Here is a 16,622-nt window from a genome sequence, read left to right as displayed (position 1 = left end):
AAGCCCCAAAGGAACTCTTCCCTCTGCACACCTGGGCTGTGTCCCCCATCTCCGCAGGAGGGGCTGGAGTCAGAGAGCATCAGCTGTAACTGGGCACATGGCCCAGGGAGCCGAGGGCATCGATGCTTCCCAGCTTCTCTGAAGAAAGGGAAAGCACCGCAGAGTTCAGGGAAGGGAGGGGTGTCTGTAGTATCAGAGAAAAAAAAGAAACAAAGAGAAGCTGCTTCCAGAGAAGTAGCAGTCATTTACACTGTAGTGAGAAAACATAAAAGCAAGTGAGAATCCTCGGAGTATGTTGGTATCACCTCAGGGGCTCCTGTGATTTGGGCCTTTTGTCTGATTGCCTGATTCAAGATTTTACCCTCCCAGAAGGACGCTAACACATAAGATACTGTGCTCATTCCACAACTATGTCCTGAGAACCCATTCTGCTGCCGGGCCCAGTGTTGTTCCGGCCTGGGGAGGCTGCAGGGTCCCAGGCACTATAGCAAGTGGAAAAGACTCACAGTACCTGATCGGTGTCTTGGCTCCCACTCTTCCTGGCTGAGTGCCCTGGGGCAAGTTTCTGCCTTTAAAGAATCCGTTTCCTCCTATGAACACTGAGGGTAAGAGACACACACACATCTCGAGGACTGTAGTAATGAGGAAACGCCATTCAGAGAACGTGTTCACTGTAAGTGCTCAGTATGTGGTAGGGGAGGGAAAGCTGAGGAGGACACAGGCCCTGCTGTCATGGAGCTTACCAAGCAGGGAGAGGAAAACAAGATAAAACTGAAAAAGTATCCAAAGGCAGACAACTGAATTGGGGTGCTCTTTTGAAGGAAGGTCAGGAGGCTACTGAACACTGAGCAGGCAGGTGCTCTCCGAGAGGGGACTTCTCAGGGAAAGTGGAAGCACAGGACCTGACTTCTGAGGACCAGGGGCAGATGTTCTGAGCAGAGCAATGCAGATGCCCTGAGGTAGAAACGAGCTTCCTGAGGCATGTGGAGAGATTCAGAGGAGGTCCAAATACCGGAGTTCAGTGGACAGAGTGGGGTGCTCAATCTCGGCACAGCTGGCAGTGGCTGGGCTTGATCAGGTCTGTAAGCAGAGTCATAGTCCCCAAAGAGGTCTATATTCTCATCCCTGAAACCAGTAAACCTGACCTTGATTTTATTTTATTTTATTTTTTTAAGATTTTATTTATTTATTTGACAGAGATCACAAGTAGGCAGAGAGACAGGCAGAGAGATGGGGGAAGCAGGCTCCCCGCTGAGCAGAGAGCCCGACACGGGGCTCGATCCCAGGAACCCGGGATCATGACCCGAGCCGAAGGCAGAGGCTTTAACCCACTGAGCCACCCAGGTGCCCCCTGACCTTGATTTTAGCCCAGTGAGATCCATGTCCGATTTCTGACCTACAGAACTATAAGAAAATAAATTCATGTTGTTTTAAGCTGTTGTTTTTTATTATTATTAACATATAATGTATTATCTGCTTCAGGGTTACGGGTCTGTGATTCATCAGTCTTACACAATTCACAGCGCTCACCATAACATATACCTTCCCCAACGTCCATCACCCAGCCACCCCCATTCCTCCCTCCCCCCTCCACTCCAGCAACCCTCAGTTTGTTTCCTGAGATTAAGAGTCTCTTATGGTTTGTCTCCCTCTCTGGTTTCGTCTTGTTTCATTTTCCCCTCCCTTCCCCTATGATCCTCGGTCTTGTTTCTCAAATTTCTCAAATCACTGAGATCGTAGGATAATTGTCTTTCTCTGACTGATTTATTTCACTCAGCATAATAACCTCTAGTTCCATCCACATCGTTGCAAATGGCAAGATTTCAATTTTTGATGGCTGCATAACATTCCATTGTGTGTGTGTGTGTGTGTGTGTGTGTGTGTGTGTGTGTGCATCACATCTTCTTTATGCATTCCTCTGTTGATGGACATCTAGGTTTTTTCCACAGTTTGGCTGTTGGGGACAATTGCTGCTATAAATACTCGGGTGCACATGCCCCTTCAGATCACTACATTTGTATCTTTAGGGTAAATACCCAGTCGTGCGATCTCTAGGTCATAGGGTAGCTCTATTTTCAACTTTTTGAGGAACCTCCATGCTGTTTTCCAGAGTGGCTGCACCGGCTTGCATTCCCACCAACAGTGTAGGAGGGTTCCCCTTTCTCCACATTCTCGCCAACACCTGTCGTTTCCTGACCTATTAATTTTAGCCATTCTGACTGGTGTGAGGTGGTATCTTATTGTGGTTTTGATTTGTATTTCCTTGATGCCGAGTGATGTTGGGCACTTTTTCATGTGTCTGTTGGCCATCTGGATGTCTTCTCTGCAGAAATATCTGTTCATGTCCTCTGCCCATTTCTTGATTGGATTATTTGTTCTTTGGATATTGAGTTTCATATGGTCTAGATTTTGGACACTAGCCCTTTATCTGATATGTCATTTGCAAATATCTTCTCCCATTCTGTCAGTTGTCTTTTGGTTTGTTGACTGTTTTCTTTGCTGTGCAATAAGTTGTCAAGTTTATGCTGACTTGTTACAGCAGGTAGGGAAGGAATACAGTCTTGTCAGCTCCATGGTCAGGAGTTGGCCTCATTCCCGTAGGTGGGGAGCCATTGGCGGGGTTTAAGCAAGGAAGTGATGCAATCTGGCTCTGATCTCTGACCTTGGGAAGCATGGATCATAGGGGGGAGGGTGAGGACACAGGGAGAACAGGTGGGACACATGCCGTGGGCCAGTGCAGGATCATTTCAGTGTCGCCGGTGCCTACCCACCCAGAAACCCCTGGAACTGTTCACTGGAGGGTGTAGAAAGATCCAGAAGCATAGCACATCTTTTATTGAGCCTTCACCCTCCATCCCGGCTAGTTATCATTCCAAGAGTGATGACTCCCAAGATTCCGAACCTCCCACCATGCCCAAGTTCAAAGCAGCCATTTTATCCATGCCATTAGCTTTGCCCAGGCTGCCTGCTGGCTTCAGGCCCTCCCTCAGCTCTGCCCTCTCTCCTCCCCCTCTTCACAGTCAACCACAGGAGACACGGTTTTCCAGTAAAACCCAGATGCAATTTTCATAAATCTTGGGTCATGTGGGAACATGCACACCCATGTGTGCCACACACGGAAGCAGCCAACTAAGCCTGTGTGAACGTTCCTGGAAGGGTCTGTGTGTGTGCCGGGGGACAGCCTGTGGGGCTGAGAGTGGCCACCAGCAGACCAGCAGGGGGCCTTCTCTGAGCCCCTAATCCTGGTTCCCAGAGGCTGAAGAAAGAGGCAGAACATGCTTTCTGAATGGCCTCCAGAGGCAGCGTGGCACCCAAGGCAGCCGCGCCATCCACCCCGGGTGTCCCTTAGCCTCACTTTCTCTATCTGTAAAATGGAGATAATGGCACCCGCTTGCTGAGGCTGCAAGGCGGACTAACGGAAATAAAGAGGGTTCTGTCTCCTACAGCAGTGCCTGACATGACGTAGGGGATGAGGTAAATACCTGTGGAATCGTGACTATGGAATGAATGAAATGTGCACTATATTAAATTTGGCACAACATGCCCCATTTCTTAGGCTCTGAAGTCCCCACCTTGTGGCAAGAGGTGAGGGGAGGGCCTGTATACCAGGTGGGCTCCAGCAGGAGACCATGGCTGGTTGTGCAACACAGCTCTGTGTGTGTGTGTGTGTGTGTGTGTGTACTTGTGGTCACGCACGGTCCTGTGGATATGTGTGTGTGTGTGTGTGTGTGTGTGTGTGAACTGAGCTCCTCGCTGGCCTGGGCGTCGTGTCTGCTAAAGATAATGCCGATGCTGGTAAGGTTCAACCAGGTCTGCAGGTGAAGGTTGGCGACTGGACAAAACTTAGCTGGGCAGCAAACCGGTGGAAGAATAAGGTGGGTCTGGGTGGTGAGATGCACACGACTGTCCCGGGCTCACACTCAGTTCACGCCTTCACTCCCTCAGTTCGTCCATTCATTTGCTGGGTCATCTAGCGTGAACTCAGATCCTAGGCTCAGTAACAGGGATTACCAGTTATCTCTAGGTTGTTTTACGCTTTGAGGGGGGGGCCAGTTGGCCAGGGATGAGGTGGGCTGGGAGTGCGTGCAGAAGGCTGCCATCAGGGCCAGCAGGGGGCGCTGTAAGCTGAGAGGCGTCAGGAGATGGACAGAGGTGGCTCTGCGTGGACCCCTCTCTAAGGCAGACGCAGCCACCCCATCCCATCAGGGTCTGGGGAAAGCATGCTGGGGTTTGGATCCTGGACGTGTCACCGTCACTGTGGCCTGTAAAGTGGGTATGATAATTTGTCCACATCCTGACTTTGTCGTGAGCATCTAATGAGTTACCGGCATGAGGTATGGTTACAGTCCAGGCTCCGCGCTCCCTCTGTCGGCATCTCTCCCGTGGTCATTATAAAAGATCCACAAGAAGGGGAGTTGGGGTATAAATAGAGAGTGCGGGACAGCCAGCCTAAAATTCCCAAATGCCCTAAGCACCCCAGGGGTCCAGAGTCTCCAAAGGAGGTTCCAGCTGGTGGACTGTGGTGGCTAATTTTATAGGTCTGACTTGGCTAGGGCGTGGCACCCAAATATTTGGTCAAACACCTAGAATCTAGATGTTGCCGTGAAGGTATTTTTTTAGGTGTGATCAGCCTCAACCCCTCTTGAGTAAAGCAGATTGCCTTCCACAAGGTGGGTGGGCCACAGCCAAAAGACCCATCCTCCCCAAGCTGGAAGGAGTTCTGCCTCCAGACTGCCTTTGGATGCAGGCTGCATCAGCTCTTCCCTGGGTCTCCGGCCTGCCACATGCCTTGCAGATTTTGACTTCTCAGCCCCATGACTTCATGAGACAGTTCCTTAAAATAAATCTGCCTCTTATCCTCCGTCCCTCTCAATAGGATGGGCACATACACAACACGCATCCCATTGGTTCTGTTTCTCTAGAGAACCCTGACGAATACAAGGGCCTCGAGCAGGTCCTCGGGCAAAATTCTCTCACTTCCTCCAGAAGTAACCACTTTTTCTCCTCTTCTTGAGTGCTGGGTCAAGGTCACGGAGGCGAGAGAGGCTGAAGGAGTTATAAGGCGCTTTTGACTTGGCTGAAAATTAAAATAACTTCTGGAGAACAAGCATGCACGAACCCGACATGACTCAGACATGGAGGGCTTCGAGCCTTGGCCAGCAGGCACACATTTGGCAAGGGTGCTCCGTCCTTTCCTAGACCTAAAAGGCATCAAAACATCTGTGTTTCCATTAACAAAATGCTGACAGGACACATAGCTGTGGCTTAGAAGAAACCAGCTCAAGAGACAGCCCCTCTGAGGTCTGAGGGGTCATCCGCGGTCGCCTGGAGGGGTCTCAGAAGCTACTGTCACTGAGGGGCACTTGGGAATTGTCACTGTGTCAGTACTGCCACTGTAAGGAAGACCACCAAGCCAGGTCCACATGAGAACAAAAGCCTCAAGGACCTCCACTCCCCCACCATGCACACTCTGGAGTTTCGCCCGTGCCCTCAGGTGCCTTGAGAGCCAAATCTGGGTCTTCACTTTCATTTATAAATTGAACCCATGTAGCTGGAAGGCCTGCGTGCAGTGGCAGGGGTCAGGCCTACTGGGTTCCGTCATGGTGACAGAGTGAGCTGGGGCAAGGGGTGCATAATGTCTTCATCTGTGTCTATCCTGGCAGGTAAGGTCCTGAGGTCTACAATGGCTCTGAAGGCAACCTCTACCAGGGCATTAGGTAGTCTCCGAGAAAGGGAGAGTCGTGAGCTCTGAGGAGTGTCCATTAGATCCTCTGGAGTCAATATTATGAGAGAATGGGTTGGGGGGAAGGTGGGCAAGATTTCCCTGGGGCGGCAGGATGTGTGGAGCATAATTTTGTGACTGTGTTACTTCCAAGAGCCTTTGGACCAATGCCTCCACCCTCCCAGCTCTCAGCACTGGCCCGTGTGCTTCAGAATCATCTATGCCACCTCCACCCCAGCTTGGGAAGGTCTAGGTGGGGTGACTTCAGTTGGTACCTCCTTCACTGGCTCACACCTTCTCTGCAAATATTGCCATGGGCCTTGAGTGATGTGAAGTGCCCGCCCCTTCGAAGGGTTTGATCTCACACGCCGTAAATCCTGGTCTTTTCTTCTCAAAGGTTGAAGAGTTTCACTGCATGTCTCTTCTTGGTTCCATTTCAAAGAAGGTTATTAACCCAAAGAAATGGAAACTATTTTTTGTTATTTATTGTCAAAGGCATAAGCCAGGCGTGGAGCCAGATTTTGAAGGGATGGAAACTTAACGCCAGTTGAGGGGATCTCTTCAAGAAAAATATTAAAAATGAGGCCCCCCACCCCGAGGGGCCCTGGAAGAGGCCTTTGAAAGTTGGGGCCGTGATGTGGCAACTTTGTCAGCCTCTGGGTTTCACCCTTCCTTCCTAGCATGGCGACCTCACTAGCCCCATCTGGATTTGACCTTTGCCCAGGCGTGGCTTTGGTGAGCTTTCCCACCGAATGGGAGGTTGGCTGTGAAAGGGCACACGGAGCCTGTGGTGGTTGTTACGGTTGGGGTCTGAGACCTTGAGACGGGCAGGGGCTGCCCCAAGCCAGCCGTTGCGGTGGGAGGACCAGGCTTCAGTACAGGTGGGTGATATGGAAGGTGGGGCCTGCTTCCTGTCCCCCCCAGCCCCGGAGGCCCTTGTGGGTCCTCTCGGATCAGCCTTACCAAGGGCTACATGGACAAAGAGGAAATGACTTGTTTCCCATGCCGCTGCTTCTGGTGGCCCAGAGCAGGATGGGGTAGGGGTGACAAATGGAGTCCCTTCCCCCAGACTGGGAAGAGCACAGGGGTCAGAAGTGGAATGGAGGCCCTGGGTCCTATGAGTTACTGTGCTTGTTGGCATGGAAACAAGGCCACGCCCTGGTGGGGAGAAGGAAGAGCTGATCTAGAACCCTCGTTCTGTGGTCCAGGGTTCATGAGATGAGGCTGGTATGTGTATGTGCGTGTTTGATCCAACAGTTTTAAAAAAAACCCAAAAGTTAGCAATTTGAGTATGGGACTTGTTCTTTGTTTTGGTGTGTTTTCAGGATTTGAACCGTGTGGCAGGGAGCGTGTCTTATTTTTATGATCGAGCAAAAGGATAAAGGTTTCTCGGTTTGGAAAGGGGAAGCACGTAGCTTCTCAGTCCCTTCCAATGACCTCTTTTGTTCCCACAATGCAGACCTCTCGAGGACTCGGTCTGTGAGGGTTCTGTACTGCACCCCACTCTGCAGATGAACCCAGTTATAGCCTGTGCCCAAGTCCCACTCCAGGTGACGGATCCTGAGCGTGGGTCTCAAAGTATCCATTTCTAGCACTTTGGGAATAAGGAACTCCCATGTTAGTAGCAACCACCACACAGACCCAGCAAACCTCATATCAAAAGGCCAGAATTCTCTCTGTTCCTTGGCACCCTCCCTCGCCCTGACTCTGGCACCCTGGCTTGCCAAGAGCAGAAGGATCTCTTTTTCTCTCTCTCTTTTAATTCTTGGGAACTTTATTTCTTTTATTTTTTTCTAGTTTTATTGAGCTATGATTGACATCTATATCAATCGACGATATATTGACATATATTGATTTATGTATCTGTGCTGTGAAATAATCACCACAGTACATTAACATCACCTTACATTGTTACAGGTTGTTTTTCTCTTGTGAGGAGATCTTTGAAGATCTACTCTCTCAGCAACTTTCAAAAATACAATACAGTACAGCTAACTATAGTCACTATGTTGTACATTACATTCCAGAACTGATTTACCTTATAACCGGAGGTTTATTCCTTCTGACCCCCTCCATGCATTTCCTCCACCCCCGAACCCCTCAACTCAGGCAACCACCTGTCCGTTTGCTGTGATCTGTGAGTTTGGTATTTTAGATTTCACATATAAGTGAGTGCATATAGCATTTGTCTTTGTCTGACTTATTTCACTTAGTATCATGCCCTCAAGGTCTAGCCGTAGCTAGTCTCAGATAGTAAGATTTTCTTCTTTTCTATCGCTGAATAATATTCCATTGTTTATATATACCACTTTTTTTTTTAATCCTTTCATCCATTGGTGTGCACTGAGGTTGCTTCCATATCTTGACTAGTGTGAATAATGCTACAACAAACACGGGGCTCCAGATGTCTTTCCAAGAGAGTGATTTTGTTTCCTTTGAATATATCCCCAGACATAGAATCGCTGCGTGATGTGGTAGTTCCATTTTTAATTTCTTGAAGACCCTCCATACTGTTTTCCACAGTGGCTGCACCAATTTGCATTCCCACCAACAGTGCACGAGGGTTCCCTTTTCTCCACATCCTCGCCAATACTTGTTCTTTCTTGTCCTTTTGATACTAGCCCTTCGGCAGGTGTGAGGTGATATCTTACTGTGGTTTTGATTTGCGTGTCCCTGAAGATGAGTGATGTTGAGCATCTTTTCATGTACCTCTTGGCCATCCAGATGTCTTCTTTGGAAAAATGTCTATTCAGTTCCTCTGTCCATTTTTTAATTAGATTTTTTTTGCTATCGAATTAAATGAGTTCTTTACATATTTTGGATATTAACCTCTCATCAGATAGATGATGTGAAAATTTTTTTTCTCCCATTCTCTAGGTTACCTTTTCATCTTGTTGATGGGTTTCTTTGCTATGCTAACGTTTTTTAGTTTGATGTAGTCCTGCTTGTTTATTTTTGCCTTTTTTTTGCCTTTGCTTTGGGCGTTAAGTTCAAAAAATCATTGCCAGGAATGATGTCAAGAAGCTTATCCCCTATGTTGACTTCTAAGAGTTTGGGGGTTTCAGGTCTTATGTTCAAGTCTTTCATCCAGTTTCAGTTAGTGTTTGTGTTTGCTATAAGATAGAGGTCTAGTTCCGTCCTTTCACACGTGGCTGTCCCGTTCTCCAGACACCACTTATTGAAGATGCTGTTGTTTCCCCATTGTGTGTTCTTACCTTCTTTATCATAAAATTAATTGACCACAAGTGCATGGGTTTATTTCTGGGCTCACAAAGTTCTTTCTTACACCTACTGAATCCTGTGAGCCTCACCCCTGTGAGATTACAGGCAGGGATGGGCCAGGCTTTTGAGATCTTGCCTCAGCAAGTCTGCCTGAAACCCTGCCTTTGCCCTCCCTAGCTGGGATGCTGCCCTACTGTGCTTGGTCTTGAAGGTTTTTCCATTGTGGCCGGCCGGGTAAGCACAACTCACCTGTAATGAGCCCTGGGAGGTTGGCGCCTATTGTCCACTGTGGGGGCTGGGAAGGGCTCGGGAAAGGGTCACTAGAAGCAGAGGATGGCTGTGCCTGGGCCTAGGAGCTAGTTGGACACACTTGGCTGCTCAGCGGCCAAGTGGAACCTAGGCCTCTTTCCCTCTACATACTCTGACCTTCTTTCTCTACTTACTGGAGCCCCATGGCACCACCCCTGGGCTCCTAGCAGAGGTCTTGGCACTGGTCTCCTAGCCCGCACTTCAAAATGTAGCCCTTCTGTGTCCCCCAGGGCAACTGTGGCCCAGGGAACCCACTCCCAGCTGTCAGAGCCCTGGCCACCTTATACGAAAGGGAGGCAGCTGCTGGACTGGCTGAATGTGGTCAGAGATGTGTCCTCCACTCCCTCCCCACAGCCTGCCCCCACTGCCATGCTCCCTCACCTGCCACTTGCACAAGAGTCCGAAGTCTGAGCCTGAGGGATATTTTGCTTGGGTCATACCGTTATCAATTGCTAGTACAAATTAATCAGTGAGAGCATTCACCACAGAGGGATGTGTGAAGAACAAATGAGACAGGGCTTAAGACAGTCCACTGGGGCCCCTACAGCCCCACTGGGGTTTGGGGGTTGGGTTGGTGACTCTGGGATGGAAGTCACTAGGGTTCCCATTTCGGCTCTATCACTCTTAAGTGGCGTGAGGTAGGGAATGTCGCTCGACTTTCAGCCTGTACATTTTCATCTGTGAAAGAGAGACCGCCCCAGGCCCTCACAGGGTTGCTCCCAGCCAGCAGTAGTCTTTGAAGCAGACTTAGCTTTGTAAACTGTGATGAACTCACAAATGTAAATTACACACAAGTCACAAAACCATCTATGAAAAAACACTTCTCATCACATCTCAGCCTTTTGGCTAAGATCAAGTGTATAAGCAGCTTCTTCTTTTTTCCTCTTTAAGGGAGGGGATGTGGATGTGGGGAATCAGGTCTGGGTGGGCCGGTAGAGGATAGATGGCAGGAGGTCGCTGCCCCGGCACCCCCAAACCTGCATGGGAAGGACCACAATGGGGGAGAAAGAAGGAAAACAAAGAAAACTTCTCTTCCCAGCAGTTACATTTGGGGCTAGGCCCAGTCAGGCCCTGGTAGGGTGGAGGCCAAGGAGTCCCCATGGATTAACGAGTCCAGGGGCAACTGGGGATTCAGCTGTGTCAAAAGCATCCATTGAATCAGGGCAGTGAGTCATCCGTTTGGTGAAATCCCCAAGGTGCAGCAGCGGCCTGGCAGCCTCCCTGGGAGACCGCGGCGGCAGTGCCCCACTGGCGAGCCTGGAAGCCTCCAGAGGCTGCGGCGGCCATGTGACTCCCAGCCACCCTGCTGCCTTTTAGAAAAATTTTTTAAAATGATAAAAACTGGGGCGCCTGGATGGCTCAGTGGGTTAAGGTCTCTGCCTTCAGCTGGGGTCATGATCTTGGGGTCCTGGGATTGAGCCCCGCATCGGGCTCTCTGCTCTGCGGAAAGCCTGCTTCCTCCTCTCTCTCTGCCTGCCTCTCTGCCTACTTGTGATCTCTGTCTGACTTGTGATCTTTGTCTTTGAAATAAATAAATAAAATCTTAAAAAAAAAAAAACACACGATAAAAACCAGGACTCATAGAAAAAAAAATGGGGTATAAAAAAGAAAATTAAAAATGATCCATAAGCCTGTCGCAGACTGCCCTCATTAACTTCTTGATGTTCTCCTTCGTTCTGTGCAGGTGATGGGCGTCAGGTTAGGCAAGGCTCTGCCGAGGTAATGCACGGGCCCCAGGGGACTCCCCCTCCCCAACCAAGGCCAAGGGCCTACTGTGTTCACCCCGTTCTTTACTCCTTTTCAAGTCCTGGCTCCTAAAGGTAATTGAGACCGGAAAGCTGGAGATATTTATCACTAAGTGTGATGCTGGGTGTTCCTTTAAGTGAGGTAGTCTTTATCATGATAAGCATGATAATTTAATTTTTTCTTTTTTCCCCCCAAAGACTTCATTTATTTATTTGACACAGAGAGAGAGAGAGAGTGAGAGAGAGAGCATAAGCAGGGGGAGCGGCAGGCAGAGGGAGAGGGGGAAGCAGGCTTCCCGCCCAGCAGGGAGCCCGATGCGGGGCTCATCCCAGGACGCTGGGATCATGACCTGAGCCGAAGGCAGACACTCAACCCACTGAGACACTCAGGTGCCCCACCTTGTTCTGGTTTTAAAGCTTTTTCCAGACGGTCGGAACGGGGCGTTGACTGTCACCGAACGCTTCTTTACCTTTACCGAGGTTCTTGCATCTTTGCCTTGTTCCATTTTTAAAAGTACAGGAAGCATGGAGCCTTCCTGTTTCTCCGTTTTATATGCTTTATCATCCAGCTGTTTTTAACAATGTCCAAGAGAAAAAGAAGGAACGAGGTCACCAAGCCCAGATCTCAGAGCACAGATTCCCAGCGAAGAATGAGGGAGTCTTTTGAAGGAACAGACTGATGATAAGTCACTGTGGGTGGAATGAACTGCTGAATCACCCAGTGGCTCAGAATCGTGGGTTCTGCCCTTGACTCTGAAAAGCAGGAGTTTTGTTTTTGTTGGGAGGCGAGCTGGCGCCGTGATCTGTGGGCTCCGGGGGAGCGTTGTTCCGGTGACCTGACTCAGCCCCGGGTGTCGGGGTGCCTGGTGAGGCTGCGGGGGCCATCGGGGGCCCAGGGGCCTGGGTGGCTGCCGGGAGCTGAGAGCAGCCACAACGGTGGCGGTGCTGACCCTTTCTCTCCCCAGAACTGTCTCAACAAACAGCAGCTCCTCACGGCCATCCGCCAGCTGCAGCAGGTGCTGAAGGGGCAGGAGACCCGCTTCGCCGAGGGCTTCCGCAGCATGAAGAGCCAGCTGGCGGCGCTGCACCACTCGGTGGCCAGAGCGGGCCCGGACTCCCCCCCAGGTGGGTCCCTGCATTGATGCTGCTGGGGCTGCTGGGCATGCAGGTCCTTTCCCTGTGGGTTCTCTCCCCAACCCCTCCACCCCCGCCCACACCTGCCCCTGTCCCGGAGTAGACCCCCAGGCCTTCCCCTGCCTGGCCTCCCGTGGTGGTGGGCGGAGACACTTGTCCATCCCGGCTGGTCAGGAGCATGGGGGGAGGACGTAAAGAGCATCTGCTGGTTCTCCTCTCCCCCATCTGACTGTCACCCAGTTCCTCTCAGACCTGTTTGTTCTAGGCTTGATAACATTCCTCCACATGTCCTTACAGAACTGTCGAGAGCCACGGTTCCTGGAGCCTGAGCGGCTTTCCCCTTCCCTGTCCCCACCCAGGTGGACTTGGGTTGGTTCCTTTTTTTTTTTTTTTTAAAGATTTTATTGATTTGTCAGAGTGAGAGCACAAGCAGGGGAAGAGGCAGAGGCAGAGGGAGAAGCAGGCTCCCCACTGAGCAGGGAGCCTGATGCGGGACTTGATCCCACGACCCTGAGATCATGACCTGAGAGCCAAAGGCAGACGCTTAACCGACTGAGCCACCCAGGCATCCTTTTTTTTTTTTTTTTTTAAAGTTCATAGACTATTTTTTTCAGCATTTTAAAATTCCCAGCAGAACTGAATGGAAAGCACAGAGAGTTCCCTCCCCAAACACACACATGACCTGCCCTCCACCAACGTCCCGCACCAGTGGGGCACGCCTGCCACAGCCCATGAAACAACATTGGCGTCAGTTTCTCAGGCATGACAGTCCTCTGACGTGAGCCCCCCGACTGGTGGTGGTGGTGGGTAGACTGGTTGCTGCTCAGGCCAGTTCCCATTCGTTGAGGTTCCTGTGGGTCCCTAGACTCCCTCCCAGAGGGTAGGACTCTGAGAGACAGAGGGCATTTCCCTGGTGGTCCCAGTCACAGCTTTCACCATGGGGCCATTGCACGGGTGACTAGATTCTTCCACCTGGCCTCCAGGTGGCTTCTCCTCAGGGTCACAGGGGTCAGGGGGACAACCTAGGGAATATCTGATGTCCTATACTCACTTCAGACACATCTATCAAGGGCCCTCCTTGTGGTGTTTGTGGTGTGAGATGAAGTTTTCTGGAGAAGACAGTGGATTTCCTACCCCTTCGGGATCTGGTAGCAGATCTGGAGTCTCACCAGCACTAAGCTGGCGGCTGCTGTTTTCCTTGGCTCCCCCGGTGCAGAGCTAGGCTGACCCACCAGTGTCCTCACACTTTCCAAGGCAACCTGAGGCCCTGGCCTGCAGGGCGGTTCATGGCAGCCAGATTCCAAGAGGCAGGCAGGATATCCTTCCTTTATGCTACAGATGCAGAAACTGAGGCCAAGAGAAGTTGAGTTAGCAGCACCAGGTATTAGATTTGCATTTTTTTTTTGTTCCTGCTAGAGGCTCAAATGCATGGAGCCTTTCTGCTTTTTCAGGATCACAGCTCCTAGGGTCCCTGGAAGCTTCCAAGAAGAACTTGCAAGAGATCCTTCATAAAACCGCCCCTCCTGTGTTAGAGACCTCTGTCTGCTGGAACAGACAGACAGGTAGCTGTTGTGACATTACTGATCCTCTCAGTGTCAGATTCAGGGTCTTTCTTCCCTGAACCATATGAGATTTTTTTTAATGGCCAATTCTCTTTTTAGATATTGCCACAGTGCTGCTGCCTCTCCCCTGGGCTGGACATGGAGGCGAGCAGCTGTCAGGGTTTCCACTGCAGGTTCGGGGCTGGGGGTGCTGGGCCTATACCCAGAGTAGCCAGAAGCTTGCAGGTTGTAGGCAAATGATCTTTCACTTTTTTTTTTTCTTTTTTTTTTTTAAAGGGCATATGCAGGGAGCCAGAAAGAATACTTTCTAGTTCTGGAGAATTCTTGGCCTTCCTCTTTCTGGCTTCTGGGAATCGCCCTCCTATTTTCCCAGCCTTTCTCTCTAGGGAAAATCACACCCGATCAGCGTCAGGGCTTTACCCCGGCAGTCTCATTCCCTCCATGTTCCCGAATCTCTAGGATCGCTTCACTGCTGAGCTCGTGCCTTACACAGTAACCTCATTCCAGAAGGTGAGGGAGCTTCTACCCTGGAGCCTCACCACGTCCTGCTCCTTGTGAACCAGCCAAAGGACACATCCTTTCACTGGACAGAGGCCCATTGCTCCCACCTGAGAAGTGACTGCAAACTGATTTTTCATCAGTCTGTACCCATTTGTTAACTCCACTAACATATACTGAGCACCTACTGTGTGCCCAGTGCTGTTGCCTTTACTCAGGTTATGATTCACCTGTGAGTTGCTCCAGCAGGTAGAATTTCTTTTTGGAAGATTTTAAAGATTTTTCATTCCCCAGAGAGACACTACCCCCTCCCTGTAGCGCCTCCCCCACCCCCGCCACCCTGAGCATCCGAAATCCCTTTCTGCACAATAAAGTAGTTGCTATTGGAAAAGAGCTATGAAGCTATTTGCAGGGACTGAGGCCGCAGCCTGGGAGAAGGCCCGCACGGGGACGTGAGCTCAGTCGCTTCCATCTCACAGAGTGTTTATCACTGCGTGCCCTGTTGCAGGTTTACTAAAGGAAAGGGGTGTGGCAGTGGTCCCCTGGTAACCAGAGGGCACTGCGAGTCCTCGGAGGGGCCAGCTCATGCCCATCCGCACAGGCCAGCCTGCCTGGGACAGGGGTAGCCCGTCAGGGTCCAGGGTGCCTCCTGATCACCGTCTGGTGATCAGACGGTCCCCTCATGGTCGACGGTGAGTGATTCTCCCGTCACTCACTGCAGCTCGCTGCAACCGTCACCTCTTTCCCAGCAGTCTAAAACCCAAGAGCATTTTCAAAATGACACTTGGAACTTAACCTTAAAGCATTGTAGGGGCACCTGGGTGGCTCAGTCGGTTAAGCGTCTGCCTTTGGCTCAGGTCATGATCTCAGGGTCCTGGGATCGAGCCCCGCATCAGGCTCCCTGCTCAGGGGAGAGCCTTCTTCTCCCTCTGCCTCTGCCGCTCCTCTCACCCCAACTCCCCTCACTCCTGACCACCCATTCGTGGGCTCTCTCTCACTTGTGCTCTCTCTCTTTCTCAAATAAATAAATAAATAAAATCTTAAACAAAAAAACCAAAAAGGCATTTTAGAAGTGGCTCTGAATTGCCAACTAAACAAGATCCAAATCCAAGCTGTCCCACCTTTGGGACTTTGACACAACGAATGCTGGTTGTGGGAGGCAGCCCGCCGCAGGGAGAGGAGGAGTGGGGAGGCCCTCTGTCTCCCCGCAGCCAGCGGCATGCCTTCAGGAAATCCACTCGTTTCTGCCTTTGTGGCACAGCCAGTGTTTCAGCCTCCCCCTCACCCCATCTCTGTTCCCAGCTCCCGCCCTGGTCCACACTACCTTCATCTCCGGCTTCTGCCTCCTCTTCTTCCTGCCTTACACCTGACACTTCACGCTCAGGCTGCAGCCCGCTGCTGCCGTTCCCATGGAAGTTGGCCATTTCCTGCCCTGGCTCACACCCTTGCGGGCTCCCTGATGCCTCTCTGACTTCATCCCCAACTGCTTTCCAGCTAGTCTCTACTGCAGCCATTGTGTTGCCCTTGATATTCCTCAGACCTGCCAGCACACTCCTACCACAGGGCCTTTGCACCAGCTTGCTCCCTCTGCCCTTTCCAGATATCTGCAGGCTTATGCCTTCATTTCTTCAACTCTGCCCCCATGAAGCCTACCCTGACCACCACATTCAAAATGGGCCCCCTCCCCTGGCGTCCCCAACACTACTCCCTACCGTATCTTCTGTATGACACTTACCACCTCTTAGCACACTCTGCCATCTGCTTATGGAGAATCTTCGTCATTGGTGGGCACCCCTGTTAGAAGGGGGCTTCCTGAGAGCTGAGTTTTGCTGTTTTGTTCACTATCCCAAGCACCTAATCTACTGCCTGGCACATGGTAAGCTGCTCAATAAAGAAATGTTTCATTCGTTCATTTGTTCAAGAATTATTTATCAGCCACTCACTGTGTGTCAGGCTCAGGGCTGGTGCTAGGGCCTCATCAGGGATGCAAAGCCACGTGAGGTCCCTACCTTCTTGCGCTGCCTTTGGAGGGAGAACACTGACAACAAGTGTGGAAACAAATACGTCGAGAAGACGACTCCCATAATTACATATGCTAAGAAGAAAGCAAGGTTCAAGGGGATAGAGACGGCCTGAGGAGGTTTTAGATAAGTGAGGGGGCCAGAGAACACTCTGGGAGGTGGTAGCAATCGAGTTGAGACCTGAAGAGTGAGAAGGAGCCAGAGAGAGGACGTTCTGGGGAAAGAATATTCCAGGCCAAGAAAAGAGCATTAGCCAAGGCCTAGAGGTGGGCCTGACCCCGGCCTGTTCAGAAGGCCTAAGAAACCCAGGAGGGCTAGAGCTCCTGGGAGGCAAGAGTGGGTGGGCCAGCTGCAACTGGGGTGGGGGGCGGGTGTCCCAACTCTGACCCTTCCACACTGCCAGGCCCTG

General features: G+C 50.9%; 1 protein-coding gene across 1 annotated transcript in view; it reads left to right on the top strand.

Moving 5' to 3' along the window:
* Nucleotides 1-16,622, top strand: part of FBLN7 (fibulin 7) — a 47,993-nt gene that overhangs the window by 10,833 nt on the left and 20,538 nt on the right. Inside the window, exon 2 of the mRNA XM_032352762.1 lies at nucleotides 11,964-12,123. Coding sequence (XP_032208653.1) covers nucleotides 11,964-12,123 — 160 coding nt within the window. The remainder of the gene's footprint in view (nucleotides 1-11,963; nucleotides 12,124-16,622) is intronic.

The sequence above is a fragment of the Mustela erminea genome, chromosome 7 (genome assembly GCF_009829155.1).
Source record: "Mustela erminea isolate mMusErm1 chromosome 7, mMusErm1.Pri, whole genome shotgun sequence".
Classification (NCBI taxonomy): Eukaryota; Metazoa; Chordata; class Mammalia; order Carnivora; family Mustelidae; genus Mustela; species Mustela erminea.
The sequence above is the reverse complement of the archived record's forward strand: the minus strand, read 5'-3'. Positions and strand labels throughout refer to the sequence as shown.